Source organism: Gigantopelta aegis, chromosome 3, assembly GCF_016097555.1.
Source record: "Gigantopelta aegis isolate Gae_Host chromosome 3, Gae_host_genome, whole genome shotgun sequence".
NCBI lineage: Eukaryota > Metazoa > Mollusca > Gastropoda > Neomphalida > Peltospiridae > Gigantopelta > Gigantopelta aegis.
This window is the reverse complement of record NC_054701.1, coordinates 17,524,120-17,536,688: the sequence shown is the minus strand read 5'-3', so window position 1 is coordinate 17,536,688 and position 12,569 is coordinate 17,524,120. Positions and strand designations below refer to the sequence as shown.

The following is a 12,569-nucleotide window of genomic DNA, read 5'->3' as shown; positions in this document are numbered from 1 at the left end:
CATACAGACGATGTATACCGATATTGGACTGTTGTGACATATTTATGTTTTATTTACCTCATACAGACGATGTATACTGATATTGGGCTGTTGTGACATATTTATGTTTTATTTACCTCAAAGAGATGATGTATACTGATATTGGGCTGTTGTGACATCTTTATGTTTTATTTACCTCATAGAGACGATGTATACTGATATTGGGCTGTTGTTGTCTAGCATACTGGCATCCCATTTAACAGTAACCTGTCGTGCCTTTATGTTGAAAGGAACAGGTTTACCAGGTGCACTTGGCACATCTGCAAATAGAAGCAAAATACATTTTAAATGTTAATGAATAAAGCTCTTTCTATTATCAACATTACATGCAAGCATGCATTATAGACGAGATAGAACTCAAAAACATGTTACCAGTAGTGTAGCGTTTATTTACTTTGCCAATCAGCAACCCATTGTAATTTTTCAGTATACATAATCAACCTTGTGAATAAATATCTGTTTTTCACTGCAAATCACAAACCTAAACTGTCAGGATGCAGATACCATGTAATAGGGAACACAGATGCAATTAACTAAATAAAGTAGAATTTAAAATAAAAAAAATTCCATGATTTAGGCTCTATTCAAAGAGAATTAAATTTTAAATCAAATAGAAAACTGTTTGCAGTGTGTTGGCTCCATTTTCTTGGATTTATGTCCTGTCAGTTTGTTAAAGTCCAATGTTACTGCAACATAGGAAGTGCAACAACAAACAAATGTACCTGTGGTTTCAGCACAGCTAGGTGTGTCTAAGTTTAGATTATGATAAGAAAAAAATATATATACTATTTTGCAATTTAAAAGATTGGCACATTTAAAATAATAATTGTAGTGAAAACAACTCAAAGCTTGTGTTATGCTGTCAGATGAATACATGTATATTGGTACTTGTAGATATTGATAAAGATAAACAGAGTTTATCTATTTATGTAATGTAATTACACAACAAATGTGAGGTTATGTAACAATAAGCATTAATAAAGCAGACATATATTGTAGTTAACACATCAGTAATACATTTGGAGTCTTTTCAGTCAGTAGGTATTTCCTGGTCAGTAACCAATTAGTAGAACATTTGATCCAAGGAAAGCAAGAATTTAACCCCAAAAAAATAATTTTCAAAAATACTGAATAAAAAATTTATAAATACATGTAGTTAAAAAGGAGATGGATTAGTAAAACCACAAATAATAGATATACTCTTAAAAAAAGTGATAGGAACTTCAAAAACAATTCAGTGATCACAAACCCACCAAATGTTTCAACTGTTGAAGTAAGTAACAAGAATACTGTGGAACTACATGTCTCGCCTACATGTCTCAGTGTACTGTGATGAACATTCATAGGTGCAACCCCAGTGGTAAAGAGCTTGTCTGATGCTCTAGGATCGATCCCCGTTGGTGGACTAATTGGGATATTTCTCATTCAAAGGTCATGGTATGTACTATCCTGTCTGTGGAATGGTGCATATAAAAGATTCCTTGCTACTAATGGGAAAATATGGCAGGTTTCCTCTCTATGTCAGAATTACCAAATATTTGACATCCAATAGCCGTTGATTAATCAATCGCTGTGCTCTAGTGGGGTCATTAAACAAAATAAACTTTAAAATGTTTAACCACAGGTGCAACTATAATTTTATAAACCAGGTTTGCGTGACTTAGGACTGATACTCTGTGAAAAACTGATCTATAAGCAAAACTTTAACATTAAACTTTAACGCACAAGTTAATACTGTCACCACCTTTGCCGGGGAAGTAATGGTTATATTTCACCTTTTTACTTTGTGAACGAGAGACGAAAATGAATGTTTGTCTTCAATTTATTTTGTATGCCATAATGGCCATAAAACATTACACACACTCGGTCTGGTATTATTAAACGAATCTCCCGTATTGCATAATGTAGTACTGTACTGTAATATGAATTTATCAGATTTTTCAGCTGTTTATCCAGGGCTTCTAGATTACGGTAGGCAAACTCCCATGGCTGGTGATATTCACCATTGGGCTAGTAAATAACTACCATTTCCATGCCTGACGGCTAGTGAATTTGTTTTCAAATGTTGCAGTTAAGTCTATTTTGTAAATATGAATATCCTACCTCCACCCCAACCCTCAATGTTAGTGTTTCTAAGCTGTATGATCCTCTTTAGGTGACATATCTGATTATTACTATTATTATGTAAACTTGTATTAACTTAAAGTAAAGTAGGACTAGTGAATTTCTAATGGTGGCTTATAAATGTTTTAAATCACTGATCCCATGGCTGGTGGATTTTATACAAATTCTAGAAGCCCTGGTTTATCCCTTAATATAGCTGTCATGAAGTTTTCATTTGAACACAGTGGTGTTCCAAATGAAATATTTAAGAAAATGAGACATAATACAAGTCTGGAACTGATAGCATCACATAAAATCTTTGTCTACCAATGCTGCAATATTTATTTAAAGTGCAAAACACCATACAGTTAGCTGACTTAATATCAATTAAAATGTTTAACTGTAGTGCATAAAGCAAAAAATTAAAGTGGATTACGAAAAACAAAAATCGAGAATTTTTTTAATATTGGTGGTCGGGTAGGGTTGCACAATGGTTTAAAATGGTGGCCCTATAGTATACTTTTTGGATGGAAAATATGGGAAATAGGGAAAACCCACAAACACTGTACAGACGATTAAACATCTGATATTCAGGATGAATCAAACAAGTTATTTAAAACCTAGTTAATAAAATTTTAAATATGACAAATAAATGAACCTCACCAAATTAAACTGAATGATTTGCATTTCATTAAATTTCTTTAATAACAACATCTAACATTTGCTTAGAATTGTTACAGAAATACACTTTACTCAGAAAAACCATGAATCCCATTAAAATATTATCTACACCTGTAATGTAGCAGAAATGACAGATGAATGGATGGATGGATGGATGGATGGATTGATGGATGGATGGATGGATGGATGGATGGATTCATGGATTCATGGATGGATTCATGGATGGATTCATGGATGGATTAATGGATGGATTAATGCCCACATAAACTTGAATAATAAATTTCTTTCACCTACTACTTTGTTTATACCAACAAATATAGTAAATTACACAACAAAGAAATCTGCTTTCAGCAGGTGGAAGAATTTATTTTATGCTACATCTAACGAGGCAATTTACATTCACAGACAAAAAAGAACAAAAAATCCATAAATATTACAATAAACGCAGTACTCAAAGCAAATGCAAACTTTATTGTTGATACTAAAATGAGAAAATAAATAATGCATTCAGTAACATCCTATCAACACAGTAGATCAGCACTGTGTAATTGTTAAAATAAAGATGAAGAAAAGCAGAACAAAATACAAAAATAATTTATGAAATGCAAATCATAAACTTACCCATGTTCTTAGAGTTATTTCCCCCTATACATACAATGAATACATTATGTTAGAATAATTTTTATATTTTCAATCAGTTGATTTTAACAACTTGTTACTGATCAATAACAAAAAAGTATGTAAAAGTCCATGTATTTACAATGTTTTATTATTATTCAATAAATTATCTTTAATCAAGTACGTGGACCAGCGGCTGGTTACTGGCTCATTTAAATACGACAATTTATATTTAAATACGACAGTTTAGAATGATGGTTACATTTTCAATTTACACAAAAATGTTTCCAAGAATGAATTAATATAAAGAATTTTACATAAGCCATCAAATTGTTTATTCATGATGCTGAGTGTACATCAAGTTTCAGAATAGACGACTGCATTTGTATGTTAAAAACTGTCCTAAACTAAGTTATTAATCTGTATATGTGTATTGTAATCTGTAAAACATAGTTGGAGCAGAAGTTACAACAGCCAATGAAATTACCCAGTTGCCATCAAAATAATCTAACATGAAGATTTCTCAATTTTGTCAAAATGGTGAAATATTTATTTTTATGAGAATACACATATCAATAATTAATTTTGTCTAATCACGTAAATGTATCATAAAGTTACATATACTGATGCTTGTAGAGTGATACTCAGTTAAAGGGGTAGTCTCAAAATTACCTAAAGATGAAAAACATATCTTGTGAAATGTAAATATCATGCCTTGAATTACATGCCGCTCCCCCCAAAAAAAATCACATCCAAAACATTTTATTAGCTGGATTTTTTAAAAAATATTATTACAAAATCCAAAAAGGCTGACCAAGAATTCTCAAAATCATTGTTTGAGCCAAGCAGCAAAATATTACAACTTTCATATTCTTGAATCAATTATGAAACTATTATACATAAGATCGATTAATTTACCACAAATAAGAGAAGAAGATACTAGTGAACTATAGAACTTGCAACTTTGAGAATGTACCTTTAATGAATACAGGGCTAGCTCTGGCACTCACCAAATTCACCAACTGCAAATTGTTTTAAAACAGATGGCAAATTTTATTTCAATTTGGTCAAATAATTTCATGTAATAATGGTTATTTTGCTCAAATATAATTGGATTTCTGCTATTTTTTATGTTTAAGAGATAATTTGGCAAAATGTTTGCTGCACCCAGAGCTAGACCTGGAATATAATAAAGAAATGTCTACAAACCCTGAACGCGTAGAACCCAGGTGAGATTCCTTGAATTCATGGAGCCCGACTGTGGATCTTCGACGAACACCTTGCAGGTGTAGTTGGCGCTGTCAGCCACCTCCACGTTGTAGAAGATGAGGCTGTTGTCAGACACGATGTTAACCTTGCTGGCATAGCTGTCGTCGGCGTACTTGATGTTCTTATTCTGTCCCTTAGAGGCGAAGAATGTTGTGTTCCTGTACCAGAGAATCCCTCCAATCTTCTCATCCCCTCGAACAGTCACACACGCGAGGCTCACATTGTCAGACACTGTCCTTTCTACTACATTCTTATCCACCGGTGTCGCGGCTCCAACCGTCAAACCTACAAAAATATAGTACATTATTACCCATATGGTTAAAAATATCTTGATATCTCAAAGTGTTATGTCCCACTAGAATGTCAAGAGTGATGTAACACCTCGACGTCATATGATGACATCATATGACCTTACCGGAACATTAAGCAAATGAGTTTAGTGATATAAATTGAAGTTGATTAATGGGTAACAAATAGGATATTGAACTCGCTATAGCTCATGACAATTGAAAATTAGTACATTTGGGGCATAAACATGAAAGGAAATGGAATCTTGTTTAATATCCTATAAACATGAACAATTTCAGACCATGTGGCCAGCAATCATCGGAATTGATAATTACATGGCAAATGGTGCGTTATTTTACATGATAATAAGTAACAGACTTTCAGTCTGTGATTTTGCTGACATATTACCAAAACACTAGGCATATACAAAGTTACAATGTGCATAATAACTACAATGTTACAACATGTATTTAATATTGTACATACCTTGTACATTATACATTGTTATAATTGTCCAAATTATATATGTACAACACATATGTATAAATTTTATAAATAAAGTTGTAATACATATGCATGTACAATGTTACCTGTTGTGCAATGCTACATATACAACATATGCATGTATTAAATGTTACATGTTATACAATGTTACATGCATGTACAACTGTTACTGTTAAACTATACACAATGGTACAACAAATACAATGTTTCAATATTATTACTATGACATAGGTCAGGCCTTCTTTTATACCCTTACTCAGGCATGGTGGACGCAAGTAGACATTGGAGGGCTTGACTGAGATTGAGGGCACAACGCAAAGTTTCTAGGGGGTTCGAGGGCTATTTAGAAAACAAGATGTACTGAAATGCAATTTCCTACATTCTACAAGTAACAAGTAAAAGTCATCTATGCTGTAAAATTTAATACCTATAATATTTCTGATTCAGAATTAATACCTGTTGCTATTAAACTGAAATCTGTCGGACCATTCTTAAAGTTAAACAAACTGACCCACCATTTTAGAAGTCAATAGGACAATACATCTAGAGGTTATTTTAAAATATAATTATATAACAGGGGTTGAATTTTACGCTATTTCACAAATAGTAAATTTTGAAACAGAATAGTAAAACAATTCTTCTAATATTCTGTTATGAAGTGAAAATAAAGCACGGAATACCGAAAATTATCTGCGACTATTTCGCTTACGCTTTTTCTTCAGCTACATTTTTCTGCAGAACAAATCCTCGCGCTACTAAGCCCTTTCTCATGCACTTACCGGTACAAAATAAACACGTCTTTTTGATCGAGACTAATGTTTGGAGTGAGTTCGTTTGTAATTCCAGCTAGTATGCAGTAATGCATAGACTGGTATATAAACAATTGCTCGTTACGCAATGTTGTACAGGGCGACGTAGCACAGTCAAGAAAACTAGTGGTATATTAATAATTGAAGGGATAGTACATTTTTAGACAGAATAGTGTTTTTTGAAATTCACTATTCCTTTGGGATAGTGGTAAAAAAAAAAAATATTCAACCCCAGTATTATCATAATGAAAAAAAGGTGGGGGGGGGGGGGGGGGGGGAACATGAGGTATCATAAATGATAGCTAAAAGATGAAAAGAATTGGGTTAAGTGTTCTTTGTACCCTCATTTTAGCAAAGCTATCACATTTTGCTTGGATATTGTTCTATAGCCCAGCTGTTGTCAATTGGCAATATATATTGATGCATCATATTAAAGACATTTCCATACAGCTTGATTACTCAAAACAGTGACTTCACAACTAGGTTTTTATTATTAACATACTAAAATCCATACTAAATGACTTTACTAATTGTGAACTGGAAATATGACTGAATCTGGGTATTATTGAGGGTCGTTCACAATTATCAACATTTCATAAGCATTCAAATTAAAGTCTTTTAAAAGACACAAAAAATACAGTTAAAAAAATATTCCATACAAAATCAACATTTTGAACAAATATATTATAAATACTGTATAAACATAAATTTCCGTGGTTTGAGGCCTAAAAAAAGTACAAGGGTTTTTTTTTTAAAGGTTTGGCAACACAGAAAATTTGAGTGTTTTTATTCGGCATATTGAGGACTAATAAAATACACAAAGTGTACTAAGTTGTGAGATGTAAAACTGTTAGTGATTACTCTCTTATGCAGACATGTGTGTCAGGGGTAAAAAAATTGTCCACCTCAAGCAAATGTTTTCTTTTTTCCCCAATATATTTTATGACGGAGTAGGATTCGACACTCCTCTTCAGTCTAGACACACAAACACACTGCTAAAATTCCTGCACATGCTCCTGAACTAATGAGAAAGTATTGCAACAATTTTAAATCTCTGCATACTACATCTATGAATACATATTTAATACGTCTTATTATGACCAGTAAATACATGTATATAGAAATGTGTATAGCTAACATGTCAATAACAGAAAGATGTTTCACTTGACCTTTAAATGGATCAATTACCAATTTCAGAGACTAGCATGTCATGCAGTGATTCAGATTTTGACCTCAGTGTGAGAGTTCACATTCAATTAAGATGTAACTTAATGACTAAATTAGGAAGCAGTTTCACAAGTCATTAACCAGGAGGTATGTCATTAACCAGGCTGAGAGGTTACGCCTTTATATAATGGATATACATGTACAAATACATGTAGAAATACATACATGTACATAATACAGTTCAGTTTGTTTTTTGTTTAACAACACCACTAGAGCACACTGATTTATTAATCACCAGCTATTGGATGTCAAACAATTGGTAATTTTTACTAGCAGACTTAAGAGGAAACCCGCTACAATTTTCCTTTTGTAGCAAGGGACCTTTTATATGCACTTTCCGACAGACAGGACCTTTGAAATACCAGCCATGCTACACTGGTTGGAATGGGGCAAAACCCAATCAGAGAATGGGTCCACTGAGGTGGTTTGATCCTATGATGCAAGCACATCAGACGAGCTCTCTACCAATTGAGCTGTATCCCACCTCTTTATGCTGGATGGATGAACAACATATTAATGTGCCTATATCCAATTAAGGTTCAAGCATGTCTCTCCCGGACACAATATCTGACTTCGCTAGTGACTGGGTCCTGGACAGAAGGGGGGGGGGGGGGGGGGGGGGGGTGAAGATATGCTGGAATGCAAATATTAAAATAAAAATACAAAAATTCAGGTATACAAAAAAAATCTTGAACTACTAGATCCAAAGACGGTACCCATGTGAACATGTACGCTGATACAATACAACAAACACATGTACGTTACTAAGTTACTTACCTAGCTGAAACAGCCCAATCAAAAGAGGGAGGATCATTCTGCTAATTTATGACCAGTAGCATCTTCTGCAATGATAATAGTAATAAGAACTGATTATTACTGGTAAGTTATCAAGTTATATCAGAGGTTAAAAAATCACAATTGCTTGGTCCAATCGACAAATCATCATGTCCAAAGACAAGTACATTGGGTCCCATAAAAGTATTTATAAATGCATATTGTGTAGAATGAAATGAAAAACACTTCATTAAAATCACTCACCCAAGACTACATGTAATTAAGGAGAGATTATATTTTACCTTGCCTTAACATATGAATTTTTTTTAAATTGTAAGTCCTAAAAAAGGATTAAAAATCAATGCTCAATCTGAAATGGCTCCCTATAAATTATGTTAGGGGAATTCATTTCCAAAGCGCAATATATGCAAATTTCTAAATTTGGAAGTTAGGTACATACTGATGTTAATACAACTCAGCAATAGGACAACAGAGTTTCCATCAGAATGTGATCTAAAGCTATTAAACTGGATGAATCAAAGTGTATTTTGTGTAATATATGCTACATCATGTTGTAGCAAAATCATGTTCGTCTGAAAATGACGTAAATGGCTATATAGCATTTTGAAAATGAACTCTTCAATTAATCACTCCTGTCAGTGTTTTTCTAGGGCTAGGTCTGTAAAACAGAATTATATGTGATGCTAAATCACAGTGATATAGTCGACAAATTAAAAAAATACTGTATGATTATTGTCTAACTTAAAATTGCCATTGGGGCTAATTTTCTTAATTTAATGGACATACAATGCTACTTGAGGTGTTGGGTTTGGGTTTTTTCGGGGAAGGGGCCGTGTTATATCTGTACTACTAGTATTACATACTCTTAGTGGAATATATTGTCAGTTTATTCAGAAATTTTGGGCTTTCTGGTGGAAAAGTGTGCTCACTTTTGTAAACTCTTTATTTATTATTAAATTAATAAGTACTTCATACATGTATCGTGCAATACCGTGAAGTGGGTTATCCCAAATTAACAAAAAACTCCCACAAAACAAACTGCACAAATGAGGAAAAGACAAGGATGTAAAAAAATTAAAAAATTATACAGTCTTTTTTTCACTGTAGCCTGGTTTATTGGAGGATCTAATCTGAAGAATGTCAACATTAGATGGCATACATTTAGGATTTAATCTCTTCACAAAAGAAATTGGTTTAAACAATCAGGCCGTATCTAAAATTGACAATGTAGGATAAGTTACGTAACCCATTGGTAAAGCATTCACTTGATGTGTGGTCGGTCTGGGATCAATCCCCATCGGTGGTCCCATTGGGCTATTTCTCTCTCCACGACTGGTATATCAAAGGCTGTGCTGTGTTATCCTTTCTGTGGGATAGTGCATATAAAAGATCTCTTGCTGCTAATCAAAAAGAGTAGCCCATAAGTTGCGACACCGGGTTTCCACTCTCAATATCTGTGTGGTCCTTAACCATATGTCCGATGTCATATAACCGTAAATAAAATGTGCTGAATGCATCGTTAAATAAAACATTTACTTCCTTCGGAAACGTTCCTAATTAATCACTTTGTTCAAATCATAATATTTTGCTATAAAATACTATTATTTCAGGTAATAAAATTTAATCAAAACAATCGAATATTTTCATTAAAAATGTGATTGTATTAAGTTTTTGATAACTAATATGTCGTTTATGTTAAAATGGAAGTTATAAAAAAAAAAATCTGGCATTACTGAATTAAATATGGCCGAGAACTAAACACTTGACTGGTCACTTCAAATGGCAAGGCATCAGACATACATGCTGTTGTTTAGTGTAGTGCCAATACAACAGGCTGACCGGGTGTTATGTGAGATATTACACTTACATGTAACAAGTTGGTGTCTTGACATCTGTTCGAGTGATTTTGCTTTTGAAATCGGATCAGATCCAAAATATTATTGTGACTTCAACATCTCACTCCAGTTAATAACCTGGTGACTTGAGCAAATTAAAACTTTATTTCGCTGTCTGTATTAGCTAATAGGGCCTGAATATATTAATTACTGCCACATTTGCAGTTTTGGGACAACCAACAGTCATACACCTATATTAGAGCCTCTCTCTAAATGTTCATAAATATAAAAAGTTTCACCTGCGGCCAAGATGAAAAGAAAAAATTATATTTACAGAGAGAGTGTGTGAGAGAGAGAGAGAGAGAGAGAGAGAGAGAGAGAGAGAGAGAGAGAGAGAGAGAGAGAGAGAGTTTCTAAGAGAGTGCAAAGAGGCAGAGAGAGAAAGAGATAGAAAAGAATGAATGTAAGATAATTACATTATTTGAAAATAATTTAAAGTACAAGTAAAAGTAAACAATGGTTAATTTATTTCAAAAAGTTTACTTTTAACAATGAAGTCCTGGACAGATGGGAATATGGTGTTATTTTACTGGTTACTACGATTCAGATCACCAAATAATTAATATGTTACAGTTGAGACTAAAAGATTAGACAAGTGGATATTACAAATCACATCATATATCAGACAACACGAAAACAAAAAAGAAAGAAATGTTTTATTTAACACGACACACTCAACACATTTTATTTACGGTTATAGCGATCTTTTATTTACGGTTATAGCGATCTTTTATTTGCGCTTCCCACAGGCAGGATAGCACAAAGTATGGCCTTTGTTGAACCAGTTATAGATCACTGGTTGGTGTAAGTGGTTTACACCTACCCATTGAGCCTTGCAGAGCACTCACTCAGGGTTTGGAGTCGGTATCTGGATTAAAAATCCCATGCCTCGACTGGGATCCGAACCCATTACCTACCAGCCTCTAGACCGATGGCCTAACCACGACGCCACTGAGGCTGGTCAGACAACACGAAGGTAACATTTTATTCAGTACCATATCATGTTTCGCTATGCAAGTTTCAGAGATTGCTTGACAAACTTAAAACATTAAACAGTAATTACTAATCAATTTTTATTGACTAAAAATATTGCTGATCAAGATTTTGAAAACAAAATGTTCCCTGGACAATAGGGTAAAATGTTTTCAGCATCCTAAATGGGACAGAATTTGACATTGTTATAAACATTTAATAGAACAAGATAAAATATTATTTTATCAAATTGATTGTATATTACAATGCATACTATGTGCAGAAACCATGTTACATTAATAGCAGGCCTCTGATAATTCTGTGCAAGCCATCAAGATTTAATTTGCAAGGAATAATTGTTTTCAATGAAAATTTGTCACTTTTTGTGTAATAATCACAAGCACTGCAGCCGGTCTACCATCAAATAACAGATTTTGTTAAAAAAAAAAAAAAATTACATTTAACCTTGATATTACAGAGATAGATACGTTTCACATTTTAATGTCAACAAAGCATAATAATTTACTCTATAAGTTTCAGCATTAAAAACAATCATTTGTCATAAAATTGATATTCCGGTGATATTGTAACGTCATTTGACACCTCTTCTGCTCCAATTTCGATTTTTGTAGCATGCGCAGTATTCAGCTATCGCTGATCTAATGTTGAAGACGGCAAAACCATATTTCTTAATAAATACCTGCTTCTACAATCGCACTGTGAGAAGAAACAAAAGCCGAAAAACAGAGACATAATTCATCCACTAATATTGTGATGGTCCACCATCTTTTTCTGCTCGCAAGCACTTCCGGTCACGTGATAGTATGTGCACCTCAATGACCCATATTACTTTTTCGTCTTCAGGTAGGATTTTTTTCAAACGTCTTATCTGTATTTATGGAGGCACGGTTTTCCTCGTTTATATGTTGTTAAATATTCCATTTAATTAAAGTATCTTACAATAGTTTTGTAGTTTTTTGTGTTTGTGTGTGTGCTTATTTCTTAGGCCTATGGGTCATTAACTATTTGTTCATGTATGTAGGCCCTACTGTACATATTTAATACTGATTAAAATGATTTAGTCTATTGTTTGATCCATCATAGGAGATAACTGCATGGCGACGACAGAATGGCGACAGAACTTTATTTACACTATTATTTAAAAATAGTACAATAAATTTTAGAACAGTAGAAAATATCTTATATAATTACAATAATTCCAAATATATATTTTTTCTAACATATCTTTAAAGTTAAAACAGAGTTAAAGGGACATTCCTGAGTTTGCTGCACTTTTTAAGATCTTATCGACTAACAGACTTTTTAACGTATGTAAATATATTTTTCTGCATAAAATATTAGTGGCTGT

General features: G+C 33.2%; 1 protein-coding gene across 2 annotated transcripts in view; it reads right to left on the bottom strand.

Moving 5' to 3' along the window:
* The window catches only part of LOC121367620 (tyrosine-protein phosphatase 99A-like), a 60,168-nt gene extending 48,167 nt beyond the window's left edge, over positions 1-12,001 (bottom strand). For both annotated transcript variants that reach the window (XM_041491905.1, XM_041491906.1), the window contains exons 1-4: positions 11,901-12,001; positions 8,316-8,380; positions 4,651-4,995; positions 176-299 (exon numbers count right to left, since the gene is read on the bottom strand). In XM_041491905.1, the coding sequence (XP_041347839.1) occupies positions 176-299; positions 4,651-4,995; positions 8,316-8,352 (506 nt within the window). In that variant the 5' untranslated portion in view covers positions 8,353-8,380; positions 11,901-12,001. The remainder of the gene's footprint in view (positions 1-175; positions 300-4,650; positions 4,996-8,315; positions 8,381-11,900) is intronic.
* Between the last annotated feature and the right edge of the window lie 568 nt (positions 12,002-12,569).